General features: G+C 59.9%; 2 protein-coding genes and 2 long non-coding RNA genes across 9 annotated transcripts in view; 3 read left to right on the forward strand and 1 right to left on the reverse strand.

The window, feature by feature from the left end:
* On the forward strand, positions 1-2,744 carry LOC141409174 (uncharacterized). 2 transcript variants are annotated; one of them, XR_012428162.1, is made up of 2 exons: positions 1-133; positions 2,516-2,744. It is a non-coding gene; the product is annotated as an uncharacterized lncRNA (long non-coding RNA). The 2 variants fall into 2 exon arrangements; XR_012428161.1 differs by lacking the exon at positions 1-133 and adding an exon at positions 1,374-1,513.
* A 1,728-nt stretch (positions 2,745-4,472) lies between these two features.
* On the forward strand, positions 4,473-8,378 carry KISS1R (KISS1 receptor). Of its 3 annotated transcripts, XM_065536086.2 has the most exons (5): positions 4,473-4,887; positions 5,682-5,806; positions 6,896-7,031; positions 7,258-7,490; positions 7,673-8,378. In XM_065536086.2, exons 1-5 carry the CDS (start codon positions 4,644-4,646, stop codon positions 8,129-8,131), a joined length of 1,197 nt encoding a protein of 398 aa, XP_065392158.1. In that variant the 5' UTR covers positions 4,473-4,643; the 3' UTR covers positions 8,132-8,378. The 3 variants fall into 3 exon arrangements, with proteins under 3 accessions (XP_065392158.1, XP_073881237.1, XP_073881236.1); XM_074025136.1 differs by lacking the exon at positions 7,258-7,490; XM_074025135.1 differs by lacking the exon at positions 7,258-7,490 and having other exon boundaries at positions 6,896-7,027.
* Positions 8,379-12,061: 3,683 nt separating this feature from the next.
* Positions 12,062-14,996, reverse strand: LOC141409176 (uncharacterized). Its single transcript, XR_012428164.1, has 2 exons — positions 14,829-14,996; positions 12,062-13,550 (listed from the first exon to the last, which is right to left on the reverse strand). It is a non-coding gene; the product is annotated as an uncharacterized lncRNA (long non-coding RNA).
* The window catches only part of ARID3A (AT-rich interaction domain 3A), a 50,377-nt gene continuing 43,002 nt past the window's right edge, over positions 14,556-21,930 (forward strand). The window contains exons 1-3 of one of the 3 annotated variants that reach the window (XM_045378442.2): positions 14,556-14,733; positions 18,051-18,673; positions 21,333-21,651. In XM_045378442.2, the coding sequence (XP_045234377.2) occupies positions 18,306-18,673; positions 21,333-21,651 (687 nt within the window). In that variant the 5' untranslated portion in view covers positions 14,556-14,733; positions 18,051-18,305. Of the gene's footprint in view, positions 14,734-14,829; positions 15,012-18,050; positions 18,674-21,332; positions 21,652-21,930 lie in introns of those variants that run through there. The other 2 variants (XM_045378443.3, XM_045378444.2) reach the window with 2 other exon arrangements.

Below are 21,930 nucleotides of genomic sequence, written 5' to 3' on the forward strand. Positions count from 1 at the left end.
CAGAAATCTAGCTCCGGGGGGGACGGACACCTAGGCGAGGAGTCGAAAACTCAACCACAACACCTGCGTCCCGAACCTGGGCTGCGGACTGAGCCAGGAATCCAGCCCAGGGAGGCGAGGAGACACGGACAGGGTAACTGAGGCCTGGGTAGTGGCGAGGGAGGGGACGTCCCTTTTGGTGGCAGAGGATAGCGGAAATCAACACTGTCCGAGCCTTCTTCCACCTGCCCCTCCCAGTCCTGGAGCCTCGGCTGGGCAACCCCTTCCCCTGCTTAGCCTCAGTTTACTCTTCTCTAAAATTAGGCCTGGTGGCCGACGTGAGGGCTCACGCCTGTAACCCCAGCACTTTGGGAGGCCAAGGCCGGTAGATCACTTGAGTCCAGGTGTCTGAGACCAGCTTGGGCAACATGATGAAAACCCATCTTTAAAATAAAAAGAAAGAAAGAAAGAGCAACAGGGAGGCCGGGCACAGTGGCTCACACCTGTAATCCCAGCACTTTGAGAGGCCAAAGCCAGTGGATCACTTGAGGTCAGGAGTTTGAGACCAGCCTGGCCAACGTGGCAAAATCCCATCTCTACTAAAAATGCAAAAATCAGCTGGGCATGGTGGTGCGCATCCGTAGTCCCAGCTACTCTGGAGGCTGAGGCACAAGAATCGCTTGAACTTGGGAGGCAGAGGTTGCAGGGAGCTGCTCCACTGCACTCCAGCCCAGGCAACAGAGTGAGACTCTGTCTCAAAAAAATAAAAATAGAAAATGAAAAAGGCTGGCACGATGGCTCACGACTGTAATTCCAGCACTTTGGAAGTCCAAGGCAGACGAATCACGGGGTCAGAAGATCGAGACCATCCTGGCTAACACTGTGAAACCCTGTCTCTACTAAAAAAAATACAAAAAATTAGCCCAGATCGTGCCACTGCACTCCAGCCTGGGCAACAAGAGCGAAACTCCCTACCCCCGCCAAAAAAAGAGAAAGATAAATAAATTGCACAGGATGAAAGACCTGATTACTTTACAAATAAAGAGTAAGGAGGATAAAGAAAAGGAGGAGAGGCCGGGCGCGGTGGCTCAAGCCTGTAATCCCAGCACTTTGGGAGGCCGAGATGGGCGGATCACGAGGTCACAAGATCAAGACCATCCTGGCTAACACGGTGAAACCCCGTCTCTACTAAAAAAATACAAAAAACTAGCCGGGCGAGGTGGCGGGCACCTGTAGTTCCAGCTACTCTGGAGGCTGAGGCAGGAGAATGGCGTAAACCCGGGAGGCGGAGCTTGCAGTGAGCTGAGATCTGGCCACTGCACTCCAGCCTGGGCGACAGAGCAAGACTCCGTCTCAAAAAAAAAAAAAAAAAGGAGGAGAAACTATGGATGGACCCAAAAGAGCGCATACTGTGAGATTCCTATAGACGAATGTGCAAAGAGGTGAAAGAGGACAATGGGGAGATGTACCCGGAGCGACTGGCAGGGGAGCTGGGCATCGGGAATGAGTGGTTTCCCCATCCATCAGGCACAGGGTAAGGGTAGGTGCTCAAAGAATGGACCTGAACATTTATTCCAGAGCGAGGGAGGCAACTCCAGAGACTTAGCCTGGGCCTTCCTCCCAGTCTGGATTCCGGGGCTTCCCTCCAGGGGCCTGTCCTGCCTGTGTCATCTCCTTCTCCTTCTCCTCCTTCTTCTCCTTCTCCTTCCCTTCTTCCTCCTCCCCCTCCTCCTCCTCTTCCTTCTTCTTCCTTCTTCCCTCTGTCATCGTCGTGGTCTTCTTCCTCTTCTTCTTCTTCTTCTTCCTCCTCCTCCTCCTTCTTTCTTCTTTTTTTAGAGAGAGTCTTGCTCTGTCACCCAGCCTGCAGTTACACAATCTCAGTTCACTGCAACCTCCACCTCCTGGGCTCAAGTGATTCTCCTGCCTCAGTCTCCCAAGTAGCTGGGATTACAAGCGCCTGCCACCAAGCCCGGGTAATTTTTGTTTTTTTTTGTTTTTTTGGTTTTTTTTTGAGACAGAGTCTTGCTCAGTTGCCCAGGCTGGAGTGCAATGGCCGGATCTCGGCTCACTGCAAGCTCTGTCTCCCGGGTTCAGCCCATTCTCCTGCCTCAGCCTCCAGAGTAGCTGGGACTACAGGCGCCGCCACTACACCCGGCTAGTTTTTCTTTTTTGTATTTTTAGTAGAGACAGGGTTTCACCGTGTTAGCCAGGATGGTCTCGATCTTCTGACCTCGTGATCCGCCCGTCTCAGCCTCCCAAAGTGCTGGGATTACAGGCGTGAGCCACTGCGCCTGGCCAATTTTTGTATTTTTAGTAGAGACCAGGTTTCACCATGTTGGCCAGGCTGATCTCCAACTCCTGACCTCAAGTGATCCACCTGCATCGGCCTCCCAACGTGAATTACAAGCATGAGCCACTGCGCCTGGCCTATTCATTTCTTTTCTCCCTTTTTAGTCTTTTTTACGCAAATGGCAGCAACTTTTTCTTTGCTGTGTGTTACTCCATGATGACCAAACATCTTGGAAATCTGTTGCAGAATGGACTTCGAGGGGACCTCCTGGATATCATCTTGAAGTATACTTCCAGCTGTGGGATAATGGGGTCAAGGTTGTGCTGACGGGGCTGGGTGGCTCATACTTGTCATCCCAGCACTTTGGGAGGCTGAGGCAGAAGGACTGCTTGAGCTCAGGAGTTCAAGACAAGCCTGGGCAACCTGGTGAGATCCCGTCTCTACAAAAAAATTTAAAAATAAATTAGCTGGGCCGGGCACGGTGGCTCACGCCTGTAATCCCAGCACTTTGGGAGGCCGAAGTGGGTGGATCACCTGCGCTCAGGAGATCGAGACCAGTCTGGCCAACATGGTGAAACCCCATCTCTACTAAAAATACAAAAAATTAGCTGGGCATGGTGGCAGGTGCCTGTAATCCCAGCTACTTGGGAGGCTGAGGCAGGAGAATTGCTTGAACCCAGGAGGCAGAGGTTGCAGTGAGCTGAGATTGTGGCATTGCACTCCAGCCGGGGCAAAAAGAGCGAAATTCTGTCTCAAATAATAATAATAATAATAATAATAATAATAATAATAGCTGGACATAGTGATGCATGACTGTCATCATCATGCATCATCTCGTCAGCAACTCCTAAGTGGTCCCATCTACTTAGGAGGCTGAGGTGGGAGGATTGCTTCAACCCGGGAGGTGGAGTCTGCAGTGAGCTGTGATCACACCACTGCACTCCAACCTGGGTGACAGAGGGAGACCCTGTCTCAAGAATAATAATAATAGTCTGGGCTCGGTGACTTACATCTGTAATCCCAGCACTTTGGGAGGCCGAGGCGGATGAATTATTTGAGGTCAAGAGAGAGAGACCATCCTGGCCAACATGGTGAGACGGGGTCTCTACTAAAAGTACAAAAATTAGCTGGGCATGGTGGTGCACGCCTATAGTCCCAGCTACTTGGGAGGTTGAGGCAGGAGAATCACTTGAGCTGGGAGGCAGAGGTTGCTTTGAGCCGAGAGTGTGCCACTGCACGCCAGCCTGGCAACAGGGACACCCTCTCTCATTGATAATAATAGGCCGGGCGCGGTGGCTCACACCTGTCATCCCAGCACTTTGGGAGGCCGAGGCGGGTGAATCACGATGTCAGGAGATCGAGATCATCCTAGCTAACACGGTGAAACCCCGTCTCTACTAAAAATACAAAAAATTAGCAAGGCGTGGTGGCGGGCGCCTGTAGTCCCAGCTACTTGGGAGGCTGAGGCAGGAGAATGGTGTGAACCTGGGAGGCGGAGCTTGCAGTGAGCCTAGATCGTGCCACTGCACTCCAGCCTGGGCCACAGAGCGAAACTGCGTCTCAAAATAATAATAATAATAATAATAATAATAATAATAATAATAAATAATAAGGCTGTGGCCTTTGTAAGGTGCCCTCCACCTGGTTCCCGCTGCTAGTGTCCCTGTGGGTGGGTATCAGCCACTCCTTGTCAATCATGTGGGACACATTCAGTCCCAAACCGCCAGATCAGAGATGTCCCTCACCTACCTGGAACTTTAATGGCCCTCCAGGGTCCTGGGGACAAACCCAAGCTATCCCCACTCAGGGTCTCCGGTGAGGGCTGGCCTCCCCGCCAGCCTGGGCCCATCCACCTGGAGCCCCAGCCCCTAGGAGGGTCAAAGCCCGTCCCATATTCACAAGCCTTATGGTTGGCGAATCGGTTGGGCTCCTAGTCTGGACTAACCATCAGTGGGTTAAGGTCGGTCCTTCCAGGTCCACAGCAGCCTCCACGCCGCCCACCCCCTGCCTGCTCCACCCCCCTCAGCCTCCTCCCGCGCTCTCACTCCGACCTTGCACCGGGAGGAGGGAATAGGGGGGTCGCCGCTGGGTGAACAGAGGGCGTGTGGGCAGGGGAGGGAGTGGCGAGCGGCTGCCAGAGAGGCGGGAAGGCAAGGACAAGGGGGGGCACGGGCTATAAACGTTCCGCTGCAGCGGCGCTGGCAGAGGAGTCGCCGAGCCCAGCCCAGCTGCCCTCTGGACCCCGCGGGCTCCAGCCAAGGCCCCTTCCTGAGTTCCGCAGGCGCAACCCGCAGGCGGCCGGGCGGAGGGGTCTCCGGGGCGGTGCCAGGGCGCAATCCAGGAGGGCGGCCGGGAGGAGGAGGCGCGCGCGGCCATGCACACCGTGGCTATGTCGGGGCCCAATGCCTCCTGGGGGGCGCCGGCCAACGCCTCGGGCTGCCCGGGCTGCGCTGCCAACGCCTCGGACGGCCCGGTCCCTGCGCCGCGGGCAGTGGACGCCTGGCTCGTGCCGCTCTTCTTTGCGGCGCTGATGCTGCTGGGCCTGGTGGGGAACTCGCTGGTCATCTACGTCATCTGCCGCCACAAGCCGATGCGGACCGTGACCAACTTCTACATCGGTGAGTGCGGGCGCTGCGCCGCACCTGCTGCGGGCCCGGGGCCTCCGAGGGCCGAGCGGCCTGGGGCGCCCTCTCACGGCGCATCGAGGCCCTCGCAGACCCGGCTCTGTCCCCTGCAGGGGTCCCCCCCACCCCAAATCTTTTCCCTGTGGTCCCTGCACCTGTGGCTAGAGGTCGCAAACTCCAGCGCGGGCGGACCCGGGCGGGACGGAGGGTGGGGAGTGTGGCACATGGAGACCTCGACCTGGCCACTCGAGGGGCTTGCCCGGGTGCAGCGCGGGCCAAGGGCTCGGTGTCCGGCTGAACAAAGGGCTGGGCGAGGGGCTGGCTTGGCCCGCGGGCCTTAGTTTGCGACCCCTGCTCCGGTGGCTCTCTGAGCCTGTTTATCCATTTGTGTCCTGGGGTCCCCTACCCCAAACAGCTGAGAGCCCAGTCGGTGGCTGCTGGGCCGGCACCATTGTCTCCAGTTTGCAGATGTGGAAACTGAGGCTCAGAGGGTCAGGGGCCTGCTGCTCAGGCTCCCCCAGCCCGGACAGGGCCCAGCAGAACCGATTTCTGCCCGAATAGCCAAGAAACCCAAGCTGGAGGAGTAATGTTTGAGATGTAAGGGGGAATTACTAGAAGGCACCCCAACTTCTCTGCCTGAGGAGGCCAGGGGCGCTGCGGGGGGCCTCCCTGTGCCATCCTGCTGGTCACTCGGACCAAGGTGGGGGCCAGGGGGCAGGGCCAGGAGCGCTGGGCGGTTCCTGCGGCCAGTGGCGCCCACGCCCAGCGCCCGCGCGTCCCCACTGCAGCCAACCTGGCGGCCACAGACGTGACCTTCCTCCTGTGCTGCGTCCCCTTCACGGCGCTGCTGTACCCGCTGCCTGCCTGGGTGCTCGGCGATTTCATGTGCAAGTTCGTCAACTACATCCAGCAGGTGCGGGGGGATGGGGGGGGCGAGGGGGCGGGGGGGAACAGGTGCGGGTGGGGAGAGGTCGTCAACTACATCCAGCAGGTGCGGGGGGGGGCAGGTGCGAGGGGGGGAGCAGGTGCGGGGGGGCGGGGGGGCGGAGCAGGGGGGACATGGGGGTGCGCTCTGGAGCAGGAGGGGGGGCGCACGGCGGGGCGGGGTGCAGGGTGCGGAGCAGGTGCGGGGGGGCGGAGCAGGTGCGGGGGGGGCGGGGGGCGGAGCAGGTGGGCGGAGGAGTGTGCTTCGGAGCAGGAGGGGGGGCGCACGGTGGGGTGGGGGAGGGGTGCGCTCTGGAGCAGAAGGGGAGGGGCGCACTTGGGGACTGGTGTGTGTGCGGTCTGGAGTGGAAGGGGAGGGAGTGGAAGGGGAGGGGGTCGTAAGTGGGACGGGGGGGTGCGCTGAGGAGCAGGAGGGGAGGGGGCGCACGTGGGGACGGAGGGAGATGCTCTCCGGAGCAGGAGGGGAGGGGGCGCACAGTGGGGCGGGGGAGGGGTGCGCTCTGGAGCAGGAGGGGAGGGGGCGCACGTGAGGACGAGGAGGGAGATGCGCTCCGCAACAGGGTGGGGAGCATGTGGGGAGGAGGAACGCACGTGGGAAGGGGGTGAGGACTTTGGGCGCGGCGCGAGGCAACGCATTGGAGAACCAGGGGCTGGAGGACCCAGCTTGCGGGACGGGGCTGGGCGGGGGTGCAGCCTAGACCTGGAGTGGGGAGTGGGAACCGGGGAGGGATACAGACGGGGACCCGGGTCACTGGTGAGGAAGGGCTACCGAGGCTCTGAGGCTTCTTGCCCTGCCTGTCCCTCCATCCCACGCAGCCCCCTTGTCTCAGACTCGGGATATTAGCCGCCTCCCAAGGGCTCCTTCACTTCCCCAATCCTCCTGCCCTCCTCTCCCAGTCTCCCCACCTCTGTCCCCTCAAGCCGCACTGGACACTCCTTCCAGGACACATTCCGTGTATGTGCCTGAGTGTTCGCACACGTAGGGGGATCGGCAGGGCGGACGGGGCAGGCTCCCAATCACGCAAGTGACCACACGCCCGGCTGGCGGCTCCTGCAGGTCTCGGTGCAGGCCACGTGCGCCACTCTGACCGCCATGAGCGTGGACCGCTGGTACGTGACGGTGTTCCCGTTGCGCGCCTTGCACCGCCGCACGCCCCGGCTGGCGCTGGCTGTCAGCCTCAGCATCTGGGTAGGTGAGTACAGCTCAGGGGCCTCACGGGGGAAGGCGGACCAGTCCTAGTGCCCTGGGCGCCCGGAGCCACCTGCTGCCTCGGTCCAGCAGCTGGAAAATGGGCGCAATAGCTCTGCCTGCCTAGGGCCAGCGAGGCTGCAGACTGGACGCCTGGCCTTTTGCAAGGGACGCCTCCCGGGGGGTCGCTGGTCCCCCGAGCAGGGTCTTCATCCCGGCTTGTGGCGCAGGCTCTGCGGCGGTGTCTGCGCCGGTGCTCGCCCTGCACCGCCTGTCACCGGGGCCTCGCGCCTACTGCAGCGAGGCCTTCCCCAGCCGCGCCCTGGAGCGCGCCTTCGCATTGTACAACCTGCTGGCGCTGTACCTGCTGCCGCTGCTCGCCACCTGCGCCTGCTATGGGGCCATGCTGCGCCACCTGGGCCGGGTCGCCGTGCGCCCCGCGCCCGCCGATAGCGCCCTGCAGGTGCGCGGCGTGGGTGGGAGGACAGCAAGTCTGGGCGGGCAGGGAGGCAAGGTGGTGGGAGGCGCCGGTGGGGGCATCTGCGCGGACAGGGACAGCCCAAGGAGTCCAGGAGGGGCGGTGCGAGGGGATGAGCCCAACCAGGTCCCGGTCTTTCGTCTGACCACCTCCCCGGTACCCCCCAGGGGCAGGTGCTGGCCGAGCGCGCGGGCGCCATGCGGGCCAAGGTCTCGCGGTTGGTGGCGGCAGTGGTCCTGCTCTTCGCCGCCTGCTGGGGCCCCATCCAGCTGTTCCTGGTGCTGCAGGCGCTGGGCCCCGCCGGCTCCTGGCACCCGCGCAGCTACGCCGCCTACGCGCTTAAGACCTGGGCTCACTGCATGTCCTACAGCAACTCCGCGCTGAACCCGCTGCTCTACGCCTTCCTGGGCTCGCACTTCCGACAGGCCTTCCGCCGCGTCTGCCCCTGCGCGCCGCGCCGCCCCCGCCACTCCCGCCGGCCCGGACCCTCCGACCCCGCCGCCACGCACGCGGAGCTGCACCGCCTGGGGTCCCACCCGGCCCCTGCCAGGGCGCAGAAGCCAGGGAGCAGTGGGCTGGCCGCGCGCGGGCTGTGCGTCCTGGGGGAGGACACTATCCCTCTCTGAGCGAACCCGGTGGGAATCCGAGCGGCTCCCTTCGGAGCGGGGACTACTGGAACAGCGGTTATTCTTCTGTTATTAATGTTTTTCTTACTGTCCGAGATCAACCGTGCAAATGTTTTGGTCTCTTGTGATGTTCAGTGCAGTTTTGTTGTGATGTTTGCTATTGATATTGAAATAATTTCTGTGTTTCCTGAAATTAAACGTGTCAACACAGGACTTTCTGGATCATTCCAGAAAGTGTCAGACGTTTTCTCATTGTTTTGTGGTTGACTGTCACTGTGTACGATTCATTCCACTTTTTTTTTTTTTGAGACACGGTCTCATTCTGTCACCCAGGCTGGAGTGCAATGGCGTGATCTCAGCTCACTGCAACCTCCGCCTCCCGGGTTCAAGCGATTCTCCCGCCTCAGCCTCCCCATTAGCTGGGATTACAGGCGCCCGCCACCACGCCCGGCTAATTTTTGTATTTTGGGCAGAGACGGGGTTTCTCCATGTTGGCCAGGCTGGTCTCGAATTTCTAACCTTAAGTGATCCCCATGCCTCTGCCTCCCAAAGTGCTGAGATGACAGATGTGAGCCACGGCGCCCGCGGCCTCATCCCACTCTTAGAGATACTAAAATATGAAAACAGACAGCGCAAATGCCCATCAATCAACGAGCGGATAAAGAAAATGCGGAGCGCGCGCGCGTGCACACACACACACACAGGAATACTACTCGCCATAAAAAGGAATGAAATGGCATTCACAGCAACCTAGACAGAGTTAGACACCACTCCTCTAAGTGAAGAAACTCTGGAATGGGAAAACAAAACATCCTATGTTCTCACTTATAAGTGGGAGCTAAGCTATGAGGACACCAAGGCATAAGAATGATACGATAGACTTTGGGAAATCAGGGCGCTGGGGTGGAGGGAAGGTACAAGACTGCACACTGGGTACAGTATACGCTGGTCCAGTGATGGGTGCACTGAAATCTCGGAAGTCAACACTAAATAACTTATCCATGTGACCAAGCATCACCTGTTCCCCAAAAACCTGTTGAATTAAAAAATATATAAAATAAAATAGGCTGGGCACAGTGACTCACGCCTGTAATCCCAGCACTTTGGGAGGCCAAGGCGGGTGGATCACCTGAGGTCAAGAGTTCAAGACCAGCCTGGCGAACATGGCGAAACCCCGTCTCTACTAAAAATACAAAAATTAGCTGGGCGTGGTGGTGGACACCTGTAATCCCAGCTACTCAGGAGGCTGAGGCAGGAGAATTGCTTTAACCCAGGAGGCGGAGGTGAGCTGAGATTTTGTCACTGCACTCCAGCCTGGGTGACAGAGTGAGACTCTGTCTCAAAAAAAAAAGAGAGTCCCACTTCTCCCAAATAATCTGGGGACACCGTGAAACTCCACACAATTTGCTGAGATGCCAACATAAGATCCAGAGGCTGAAACACCAGGGGATTTTGACACTGACCTGTAGCTTGTCCTCATCTTCAGGGCCAGGACTCCTGGACTGTGCTGGACATGACGATGAAATTCTCCCCTGGGGCTACAGGCCTTGTCCACGTCCCTCTCCTCTCCTCTGCCCCTCTGTGGCTTTGGGAATTGCTGTCATTCTTCTTGCCTCTGACTCTTTGCAGGGGCTGATTTCTCCTTTGCACTGGGCATGTTCTCACTTGATCCATCAAGTCACAGCTCAGCTGCCACCTCCTCCAGGAAGCCCTACTGGATCCCTCTGGGCCTGCCCACTGCTGCCCCCATTATGGGTCTGACCGCGTTGTGCTGTATCTGCTGAGTACGTGTCTGACTGCTCCCCACTGTCTCCAGGCCCCAGCACACAGGAGGACTGAATAAATATTTGTGGGATGAATAACCAAGTGTGTTGCAGTATGTGCACAGAGAGTTGTAAGATTTCTCTGTGAAAAACAAATTTAAAAAAAAGTGTACGAGTGCAGTGGCTCATGCCTGGAATCCCAGCACTTTGGGAGGCTGAGGCAGGAGGATCAGGAGGTCAGGAGTTTGAGACCAGCCTGGCCAATATGGTGAAACCCTGTCTCTACTGAAAATACAAAAATCAGTCAGGCGTGGTGGCGGGCACCTGTAGTCCCAGCTTTCGGGAGGCTGAGGTGGGAGAATCGCTTGAACCCAGGAGGCGGAGGTTGCAGTGAGCCGAGATTGTGCCACTGCACTCCAGCCTGGGCGACAGAGCTAGACTCTGTCTAAAAAAAAAAAAAAAAAAAAGAAAAGAAAAGAAAAAAAAGGCTGGGCTAGGTGGCTTATGCCTATAATCCCAGCACTTTAGGAGGCTGAGGCTGGCAGATCACTGCTGGAGTGCAGGGGCACAATCTCAGCTCACTGCAAGCTCTGCCTCCCGGGTTCATGCCATTCTCCTGCCTCAGCCTCCCGAGTAGCTGGGACTACAGGCGCCTGCCACTGCGCCCGGCTGATTTTTTTTATTTTTAGTAGAGACGGGGTTTCACCTTGTTGGCCAGGATGGTCTCGATCTCCTGACCTCGTGATCCGCTCGCCTCGGTCTCCCAAAGTGCTGGGATTACAGGCTTGAGCCACCGCGCCCGGCCAAGAAACTCATTTTCAGGTGAGACGGCGCCACCTTGCGGCCGCCGGCACTGGCCCCGCCCCTAAGGCCCCGCCCCCCGGCCGCAGTCCCGCAGATGCCCGGCAGGTGGCACGCGCGGCCCGCGGAGGTTTCGTGCCTTCTTTTCTCGCCTCTAGAAAAGTTTCTTGGATGTCCCGGGGTGCCCAGCGCTCGGGGCGGGTGTCGCTCATTCGGGTCTCAACCTGGACCCCCGGTTGGAGCTGTCCCCGCTGTGAAGTGGGGCAATCAGAGGCACATTATGAATTATCCCGGTCTTAGGCACTTTGCCTTTGAGTGCCCCTTCTATGAAAAAAAATATTAAAAATGATAATTAATTCTACAATAGTCACCGTCAAAGAAAAAAAGAAAAAGATACTTTACTTTGCTTCATGTCCTGGAAGAGGGGTAAAAATGATATTTTATATCTGCATCAGGATATAGGTATAACAGGCTGGATTCATTATATACGATTTTTTTTTTTTTTTGGAGACGGAGTCTCTGTCGCCCAGGCTGGAGTGCAGTGGCACAATCTCAGCTCACTGCAACCTCCGCCTCCTGGGTTCAAGAGATTCTCCCACCTCAGCCTCCCTGTAGCTGGGACTACAGGCGCCGCCACCATGCCCAGCTAATTTTTTTTGTATTTTTAGTAGAGATGGGGTTTCACTATGTTAGCCAGGATGGTCTCGATCTCCTGACCTCATGATCCGCCCGCCTCGGCCTCCCAAAGTGCTGGGATTACAGGCGTGAACCACCGTATTTTATTTTTTGAGACAGTCTTGCTCTGTGGCCCAGACTAGAGTACAGTGGTGTATCACGGCTCACTGCAGCCTCGTCCTCCTGGGCTCAAGCAATCCTGTTGCCTCTACCTCCGGAGTAGCTGGGACTACAGGTGTGTGCCACCACACTCGGCTAATTTTTGTATTTAGTGTAGAGATGGGGTCTTTGTTATGTTGCCCAGGCTGGTCTCAAACACCTGGGCTCAAGCGATCTTCCTTCCTTAGCTTCCCAAAGCGCTAGGATTACAGTCTTGGGTCACGGTGCTCAGCCTTAATTTTTTTATTTTATACAATTTTTGTGGAGAGAGGGTCCAGGTTGCCCATGCTCATGTTGAACACCTAGCCTTAGCCCATCCTCCCACCTAAGCCTCCTAAAGTCTGGGATCATAGACGTGAGCCACTGCGCTGATTTTTTGTTTTTTGAGACAGAGTCTCCTCCTTTCTCCCAGGCTGGAGTGCAGTGGCGTGATCTTGGCTCATTGCAACCTCCGCCTCCCAGGTTCAAGGGATTCTCCTGCCTCAGCCTCCCAAGTAGCTGGGGATTATAGACGCCTGCCACCACATCAGGCTAACTTCTTTGTATTTTTAATAGAGACAGGGTTTCAACATGTTGGCCAGGCTGGTCTCGAACTCCTGACCTCAAATGATCCACCTGCCTCGGCCTCCCAAAGTGCTGGGATTACAGGCATGAGCCACTGCGCCCGGCCCTAGTTTGGGCTTTTTAATCTGCAGAGCTGTGAGGGCGGGATCTGGGGGTTTTTAGGAGGATGTCCCCCACCTGAGCACAGAGTAGAGAACCAGTACAGTGACCAGCAGGGGTTAGGGGAGGATCAGGCTGTTTTTGTGTGGGGGAGGTTCCCAAAGCCCCAGGACCCCCCAGGAGATGCTCTGGCTAGGAAACCTTCAGAGCTGGACTGCTGTGCCTCCGGTAGATGGTCTGGTGAGGAAATGCGTAAAGCTGGGACTTCTGTGCCCAAGGCACAGCTTGAGGGGTCTGCACTGATCTAAATCCACACTGCTGCCTACCCCCACAGGGCATGGGGGCATCTGGAATATGGTGGAGCCAGCTAGTCTGTGTAGACATTCCCGGCTCCCTCTCTGGGCTAAAAATAGGAGCCCCTCACTGCAGGCAGCTGCCATCCTGCATCCCCTCGCTGCCCTGTGCGCGGCCCCTTTCGGGGAAGCTGCGGCCAGCTACCCGGATCACAGCTTCCTCCTGGGAAACGGGTAGGGGCTCTACCCTTCCTGCCCCGGGGGTAATTATGCCTCCACCCCGTGCCCTTCCCTTTGAACAAAGGGCAGCCTAATCCAGAACAGGATGGTGAAAGGTTGAATTAACACTGGTCCATTTTACAGAGGGATAAACTGAGGCACAGACAGGCTCATGCACCTGCCCTCCAGGTGCCTTTCAGGTCCACTGGCTTCCAGGTGCTTCATCTTAGGTGGGAGGGACATTCTGCACCTTCAGACCTGAGCTGGGTCCTGGCCCTAGAAGGGGTTACTCCCCCACCCCTTTATCCTGCTGCAGGGAGGTCTCTCCAAAGCACCCCCACCTGGGGCAGGTGTCTCGGGCCTCTCCATCGGAGATAGGGGTGACAGCTGGGTTTGGGTGTTTAATAGCCTTATGGTGGAAGACTCTCAGACACCTGCTGCCATTAGGCTACACGCGGCCCTGGGGCTGGAAGTCTGGATTCAGGCCTTGGAGTCGGGGGCAGCTCTCCTGCCTGCAGTTTTTTTTTTTTTTTGAGACGGAGTCTTGCTCAGTTGCCCAGGCTGGAGTGCAGTGGCGCGATCTCGGCTCACTTCAACTTCCACCTCCCGGGTTCAAGCGATTCTCCTGCCTCAGCTTCCCAAGTAGCTGGGACTACAGGCACCCGCCACCACGCCGGGCTGATTTCTGTATTTTTAGTACAGATGGGGTTTCACCTTGTTGGCCAGGCTAGTCTCGAACTCCTGACCTCTGATGATCCGCCCACCTCCGCCTCCCGAAGTGTTAGGATTACAGGCGTGAGCCTCCGCGCCGCCCCGGTTGCAGTTTTGTCGAGGGAGGAGGTGCAACTAGGGGGAAGGACCGAGAGAAAAGTGGCAACGCGGTGTGCTAGTTTAGGGGAAGGGGAGGAGATGCCTACAACCCCGCCCCCAACAGTCAGGACCGGGGACCCGAGCCCGCCAAAGACCCTCCACAAGTTAGGGCCCCCCCGGGTGGCCCATGCCCGCCCTCCAGTCTCCCCCGGGGCTCACGTCCGGGCTGGAGCCTGGGCCTCTAAGCTTAGCCCCCTGGGGTCGCTTCCCGCGCACACAGCTCTCTGCAGAGCACGCGTCCCCCTCCCGACCGGCTTCCTTGCACCCCGCTCGGTGCCTCAGTTTCCTGCTCTGCGCAGTGGGGACAAGAAGGTTGCCCACTACAGAGAGGCGTGAGGGCTGGGGACGTGCAGGGACCTCCCTGGAGGGCGGCGCGGGGCACGTGGTTGGACAAGCGAACGCTCAGACCGTGGAAGTCATCACCACCTTCACCGGGGGCAGCCAAGCTCCCGATGCTGGTGACAGCCGGGCCAGGCAGGGTCGTCCTGGTTTCACGAAGGGGCTCCGGGTCCCCGCGCGCACCTCCCCACGCCCACGCCGAGTCCCCGCCTACAGCCCGTCCCTCCCCAGAGGGAGGCCGGCGGGGCCCTGGCTCCCTCCCTCCGACGCCGCCCGCCCAGCTCTGCACCGGGTCTTTCAAGCCCATTTCACAGACTTGGAAACGGCGGCTCCGGAGAGAGAAGTCACTCTGGCAGGGTAGCTCTATCCAAGGGGTGAAGGTGAAACTCCGAGCCCAGGAGGCCCAGCCTAGGTGCTCCGTACGAAGGGAAGAGTCTTGGTCCCGGATCCGGCTCGGATGCGCCCCCAGCCAGCCCGGGAGGAGCCCGTCAGTCCCCTCTTCCTACCCCGGGGCGCTCTCGCCCCAGCCCGTGCCCCCCGCGCCCTCTGCGCTTGGGGCCGCGTCGTGCACTTTGCCCACCGTCCCTAGGCCGGGGGCGGGGCCTCCCGCGGCGCTGTTCCCCTTCCCGTTTATTATTTATTATCCTTTAAAGGGGCCGCGACCTGAAAATTTCCGTCCACTCTGCCCGGCTCCCCAGCGCCCCCGGGCTGGTTGCGCGTTGTCCGACCGCGCGCGGGGGGCGAGGGGGCGTCCGGGGAAAAGTGGGAGCCCTGGCGAGCCCCTCCCGCGCCCGGGCCGCGGCGCTGAATCACCGGCCAGGTATTTGCATCCGAGAGCGACTCGTCCCCTGGTGATTTGTCTGGGGGTGGGGGAGGGGCGGGGCGGGGGCCGGCCGCGCGCGGGGCGCCTCTTACCAATCGGGCGGAGGGGTGTAGACGCGGACGCGGCTGGCGGCTCGGTGAGTCGGCGCGCGGCACAGCCCCGTGGGTCGGGGGCCGGGAGCCAGGGGCGCGCACCGGCGGCTTGGAGGCCAGGCGGGCCCGGGCAGGCCGACCCCAGGCGCGGGGCGCGCGCCCCCCCACGAGCCGCCCTGCGCGGTAAGGCTGGGGGGCGCGCTGGCCGTTCCCAGCGCGGGTTCCGGTGCTGGGGTGGGCGCAGTGCGTCCTGGAAGCCAAAAAAGGGGGTCCCCAAAGTTGGGCGGAGATGTTGGTGGGGGTCCCGGGCTGGGGAGGCGGCCCTGGCGGTTCGGGGTTCGGGGAGTTTTCTTTGCGCCCCGCTTGGAGACTTCACTCCCCATTGGATCAATCGCTCAGGGGCGATCGGGGGTCGCGAGTGCGCGCCCCCCCTTCCCCAGCGGAAGGAAATGGTCTCTGCGCGCGCGCGGGGGGCTGCACCCAGATATTTTATTTCAGTTTTACTTTTTCTCCCCGAAATCAGGGGTTTATTCGGCAGCCCAGAGAGGAGGGAGGGTAGTTCCCGGCGAGCCTCCCCAGCCGGGCTGGTTTATTTATAAAGTGTCCGCCCTAGCGCAGAGAGGGGCCCCCGGGGGAGACACCGCGGCCCCCGCGCGCCGGGGTGGGTTGGGCCCGGGCGCCCGGTTCACCGGCGGGGATACCCAGGAAGAGCCCCCCGACCCGTTTCAGGGCCCCCCAGACACAAAAGCCGGCGCAGGAAGCGCTGGGAGCGCGCGTTTGTCAACTCCAACGTTCGGCGCCGACCCCAGGCGGCGGGTTCAATTATCTTCCGTTTTTAGGCGCTCGGGCTGGAGGGGTTCCCCCCCCATGCAAATCGGCCGCTTTCCAAGAAGCCTTTGAAATCCGGACCAGGGTTTCTGTGTTCTTGTTTCTTCTCCTTCATGAGTTTTTTTCTCACTTCCTCCAGGCCCCCCCAACCCAGGAGTTTCTTAGCCCCCTCCCCAGCTTTCTGCCCCGCCCCTCCCCCTCCTCTTCCCTTCGTGGAGTGAGGGGCCCCTTTCGCCACCCGCGGGCCCAGGGCCTTGCACAACTCTTTAAATAACCATGTTTTGCAAGGCCCGGGCCGAGCGGGTGACCTCTCTCCAGAGGCCTGGGGGGAGGAGGGTGTGGCCCAAGATCCCTCCGCCCCCCACCCCTGCCAGGTCCAACGACCACCCAGTGCCCTGTCCCAGCCTCTCCCTTGGGGCTGTCATAAAATGGGGGTGGGGGTCGAGGACAAAGGGCTCTTGGGGGGAGGGGTCTGAAGGGGGTGGGCGTTGCCAGTTTAGGGTTAATGGCGGCGATGGGGGGGCACCCAGCCCTGGCCTAGGGGGGGATCTGGGATCCCCACCTGCCCCCTCCACCGGCCCCAACGTGGAGGTCTGTCCTGCTCCCCTCCCCCATCGGGCGACCCGGAAGGGTCATTAAACCCAGCAGGGCTCGGAGCGGGCTGGTGGGGGGAGTGGCTTCCTTTGGCCTCTTCCTTCTGTGCCCCCAAAGAGGGGGGGCTTTGCTTGGAGCTCTTCCGTCGGGGGGGGGCTTGTCTTGAAGTTGTCACAGGTGGGGGAAGGGCGACAGACCGGACCAGACCCTGAGTCAGAAATGCCCCCTCAGCACTTTCTTGGGTTGGGTGGGTGGGGGGTGACCGCAGGCCAGGGGGTGGGGGGCTGGGTGCCGCCCTGGTGGCCTCTGGACCACCAAGCTCTCCTGGTCACTCCTCAGCACTATGGCCCTGAGGTCTTTGTGACCTGGGACCTCTGTCCCCACAACAGATGGAACAGAGGCTTATTTCGGAACGTGCCCTCCCTGCTTTCTCCCAGGGGCCACCCACCTGCCCCCCACTGCCTTTCACCCATGGGGCCGAAAGACTCAGGGGTCTGGGTAAAGGGTATCTGGGGCAGAGGGGGCTGCACGGCTCTCCCCTCCCGTGCCTGGGAAGGCTTGAGGGGGTCTGCTGTGTAACACTGACCTGGGTGGGGTCAGGTCACAGGAGGCATCTGAGTCCCAGGAGTCCCTGCCTCCTCGCCTCTCCAGACCTTGTCTACCCAGGAGCTGTTTATGAGTCTTGGGGGCTCCTTTGCCAGGGTAAGGGTTGGGGGCGGCCTCCTAGGCCCAGCTGCCTCTCCGGAGGGTGGAGCTTTGCCCCCTCCGCTGTCCCCATGATGTGCCTTCCCTCTGGGGTGTCACTCCAGGCCTGTTGGGTTCTGCCCGGCCTGTTTTATTGGCGGCCTGGGCGGGTGGAGGTGTGGCCTGGGCTGGGGGGTGGCTGGGGTGGCTGGGGTGGGACCCAGCCCCCGGGAAGTCTCTGTTCCTCACCCAGGCCATTAGGACTGGCCCTGGGTGGACGGGACTTTAGGCTGGAGTGAGTGTGTTGCCGTCCCAGACATCCAGCCCACTCGGAGTCCCAGAGGACTGGGAAACTCCAGACCCCTGTTGCCCTGCGGAGACTGTGAGGTTCAAACCCCAGCCCCATGTGTCCAAGCAGAGGGTCCCTGAGCCTCAGTTGTCCTCAACTGTGAAATGGGACCACCCTGGTGCCCCCTTCCCTGACACCTATTGGTGCCCACCTTAACCTCCTGAACGCGATTCATCCCTCCTTGAGTGCCATGGGGGGAGCACTGTTAATCCACGCCATTTTGCAGGTGGGGAAACTGAGGCCCAGAGAGGCTGGGGCTTGGGCGTTGCTGTTGAGTTGTGTGATGCGGGGAGAGTTAGCCCAGGGCCCGTATACAACAAGCAGTCAATCTCGGCCAGCCACCATCTCTGTTGGCCTGAGATGGGAGGATACCTGGATACCTGGAGTCCGGGCTGGGCTGCTCCAACAGGGATTCAGGCAGCAACTGGAACTTAGAACCCACCTGACTGGGGCCCAGAGCCCGCTGGCCAATCACAGGCCAGGAACGCCCATTCCCCCACCCTGCTTGTGAAGCAATAATCCAAGATCTCCTGGGGCAGACAGTCTGGCCACAGTGTGTTTCTCTGTGGCCCAGAGCGGAGGGACCTTGCTACCCAGGCCCACAGTAGGGTGTATGCGAAGAGCCTGCGCCTCTGCCTCCAGGAAGGCCTCCAGGTCTGCATCCTGCATGAGATGGACATGAGAGCTGATCCCCAGGGCCTTCATGGGGAAGGAGGGGGCCTGAGGAGCTCAGGTCTGCTCTGACCATCCCTTTTTCCCCCCCTCAGGTTTCTGCAGATGTGTGAATGAGCCAGACACCAGCCTCTGTCCCCTGGAGCCCAGCGTGAGGAAGAGGCATGCCCTGTCAGCCTTCAGCCTGAGCCCGGCGGCCCCCGCCCCCGCCCCCTGCCACCCTGCACTGCCCCGGCTCCCCCGCGGCCCCCACGCTGCAGTGCGGCCGGGCCCCCTCCCCGCAGGGGCCGCCCCCGCCGCCCACCCCTAGTGCCCGTGGTGGTGGTGGTGGTGGCCCGGGCCGCAGGGCCATGAAGCTGCAGGCCGTGATGGAGACGCTCTTGCAGAGGCAGCAGCGGGCGCGCCAGGAGCTGGAGGCCCGGCAGCAGCTGCCCCCTGATCCCTCCGCTGCACCCCCCGGCCGGGCCCGGGCCGCTGCCGATGAGGACAGAGAGCCCGAGAGTGCTCGGATGCAGCGGGCTCAGATGGCTGCGCTGGCCGCCATGCGGGCTGCAGCTGCGGGCCTGGGACACCCGGCCAGCCCCGGGGGCTCTGAGGATGGGCCCCCAGGCTCGGAGGAGGAGGACGCGGCCCGGGAGGGGACACCGGGCTCACCCGGCAGAGGCAGAGAAGGGCCGGAAGAGGAGCACTTTGAGGACGTGGCCTCCGACGAGGACATGTGAGTTGGGGTCTGGGGTAGGGCCTTCCGGGGGCTGTTACTGGCTCTGAGCCATCGCTTTGCTCATCTGCAGAATGTGAGTAAGGGTCCTGCCGCGGGGTCTCCTGCCTGTAATTCCAGCAGTTTGAGAGGCCGAGGTGGGAGGATCACTTGGGCCCAGGGCTTGGAGACCAGCCTGGGCAACATAGCAAGACCCCATCTCTGCAAAAAATTAGCCAGGCATGGTGGTGCACCTGTGGTCCCAGCTACTGGGGAGGTTGAGGCAGGAGGATCCCTTGAGAACAGGAGGTTGAGGCTGCAGTGAGTTGTGATTGCTCCAGTGCACTCCAGCCTGGGCGACAGAGACAGACCCTGTCTCAAAAAAAAAAGGTTTTTTTAGCTGGGTGCTGTGACTCATGCCCGTAATCCCAACACTTTGGGAGGCTGAGGCGGGTGGATCACCTGAGGTCAGGAGCTGAAGACCAGCTGGGCCAACATGGCGAAACCTCATCTCTACTAAAAATACAAAAATTAGCTGGGCGTGGTGGCAGGCGCCTGTAATCCCAGCTCCTCAGGAGGCTGAGGCAGGAGAATCGCTTGAACCCAGGAGGCGAAGATTGCAGTGAGCTGAGAATGTGGTGGTTTTTTTTTTTTTTTTTTAGAGAGAGTTGCTCTTTTCACCCAGGCTGGAATGCAACGGCGTAATCTCTGCTCATTGCAACCTCTGCCTCCTGGGTTCAAGTGATTCTCCTGCCTCAGCCTCCCAAGTAGCTTGGATCACAGGCGCATACCACCATAGTCGGCCAATTTTTGTATTTTTAGTAGAGACGGGATTTTGCCATGTAGGCCAGTCTGGTCTCCAACTTACGTTTTTTTAATAAAGGGAGTAAGTGAGTGTCCTGTGGACCCTGTTCCCCTGAGCAAGTGTTTATCCACCCTGTACTGTGTGCCGGGCAGTCAGCCTTTCAGGATGATGATAAAAATGTTCTCCATTTCTAATCTCTAGCACAGGAGTGGCCGCTAAACACTGGAAATGTTGTCAGGGCAACTGAGGTCTGGGTTTTTAACTTTGTTTCATCTTTTTTTTGAGACGGAGTCTCGCTCTGTCACCCAGGCTGGAGTGCAGTGGCGCAATCTTGGCTCACTGCAAGCTCCGCCTCCCGGGTTCACGCCATTCTCGTGCCTCAGTCTCCCAAGCAGCTAGGACCACAGGCGCCCGCCACCACGCCTGGCTATTTTTTTGTGTGTTTTTAGTAGTGACGGGGTTTCACCGTGTTAGCCAGGATGGTCTCAACCTCCTGACCTCATGATCCGCCGGCCTCGGCCTCCCAAAGTGCTGGGATTATAGGCGTGACCCACCGCGCCTGGCCGCCTTTGTTTCATCTTAGTTAACTTAAAGCAACGTAGCCAGCGACGACGATGGCAGATTCAGTGGCGGCAGATCCAGCGTGAGGGGCAGATAAAATCTGTAGCCAGCCGGACCTGCATAGCGTGTGGGTCCCCCCAGGGCTGGTTGAGGGCTCACTCGCTGTGGGACCCTGACCTCCAGGAACCCGCATCTTCCTGGGAGGACCTGAGCAAGTAAAGATGCCGGGCGCGGTGGCCCACGCCTGCAATCCCAGCACTTTGGGAGGCCCAGGTGGGAGGATCGCTCGAGCCCAGGAGTTCAAGACCAACTTGGGCAACATAGTGAGACCCCATTTCTACAAAAAGTACAAAAATTAGTCGGGTGTGGTGGCGCGTATCTGTGGTCCCAGCTACTTGAGAGGCCGAGGCGGGAGGATTGCTTGAGCTCAGGAGGTCAAGACAGCAGTGAGCTGTGATCATACCACTGTACTCCAGCTTGGGCAACAGAAACAAACAAAACTGTCTCAAAACACAAACAAAACTGGCCGGGCACGGTGGTTCACGCCGGTAGTCCCAGCTACTCAGGAGGCTGAGGCAGGAGAATCGCTTGAACCTGGGAGGCAGAGGTTGCAGTGAGCAGAGATCGCACCACTGCACTCCAGTCTGGGTAACAGAGTGAGGCTCTGTCTCAAAAGAAAAAAACCAACCGAACAAAACCTAGCAAAGAAGCAGGTGATGTCAGGTTGTACAAAGAGCTGCAAGAAAATCTAGGAGGGTGCCGTGGAGGGGCAGTGGCCAGGGTGGGGTGGATTTCAGATAGCGGTGGGAGAATTCTCCCTGTGGAGGGAATGGGAGGTGGAGCTGAGATGGCATGCATGGTGCAGGAACCAACCTGCCACAAGGATTCCCATTTTTTTCTTTTTCAAGAGACGGGGTCTTGCTCTGTGGCCCAGGCTGGAGTGCAGTGGTGCCATCATAGCTCACTGCAGCCTCCACTTCCTGGGCTCAAGGGATCCTCCCGCCTTGGCCTCCCAGAGTGCTGCAGGGATTATAGGCATGCGCCACCGTGCCTCCTGCGTGATGCTTTTCAAGGCCCCAAAATTCACGCTGTAGGGACGGCGTGTGCTGTTCTGGGCTAATTGGGAACAAAATGGACGTCACGGCTGCCCCACGCAGGCTGTGCTCACGGGCACGCTCTGCAGCCTGAGCTGGCGGCGGCCGGCTCTTCCTATTTCCAGAGAGGGAAACTGAGGCTGGGTGGGGTGCGGGTCTCTCCCTAGGCTGGTACGAGCCAGTACCTTCTCCTCTGACTCCTGCCCTCTGCTCACCCCAGGAAGCCCAAATGGGAGGAGGAGGAGATGGAGGAAGACCTCGGGGAGGATGAGGAGGAGGAGGAGGATTACGAGGATGAGGAGGAGGAGGAGGACGAGGAGGGGCTGGGGCCCCCAGGCCCTGCCAACTTGGGCACCACGGCACTGTTCCCCCGAAAGGCCCAGCCACCCCAGGCCTTCCGAGGCGATGGCGTTCCCAGGGCGCTGGGGGGCCAGGAGCGGCCGGGGCCTGGCCCTGCCCACACCGGAGGGGCCCACGTAGCTCCGCAGCTGCAGCCGCCTGACCACGGGGACTGGACGTATGAGGAGCAGTTTAAGCAGGTGAGTGGATGCGTCCCGTGTGGCGGCCGAGCACCTGCTCCCGGGGCCACTGGGGCCCTTCGAAGGCCCCCCGTTGCGCGGGGTGTGTGCTGAGCCGGGCGTCGAGTTGAGAGCTGGGGATTCCTGCGGTAGCTCTGCTTCCTGTGCTTCCCTCCTGGCTGTGGGCTCAACCATTGTTATTGCTCTGACGTGGGGTTTGTGAGGAGTGCCCGCCGCGAAGGAGAAAGCTGGGGGGCTTCACAGCCCCCGTATCGGAGGTGATGGGGCAGAGAGGGAAGG

The sequence above is a fragment of the Macaca fascicularis genome, chromosome 19 (genome assembly GCF_037993035.2).
Source record: "Macaca fascicularis isolate 582-1 chromosome 19, T2T-MFA8v1.1".
Taxonomy (NCBI): Eukaryota; Metazoa; Chordata; class Mammalia; order Primates; family Cercopithecidae; genus Macaca; species Macaca fascicularis.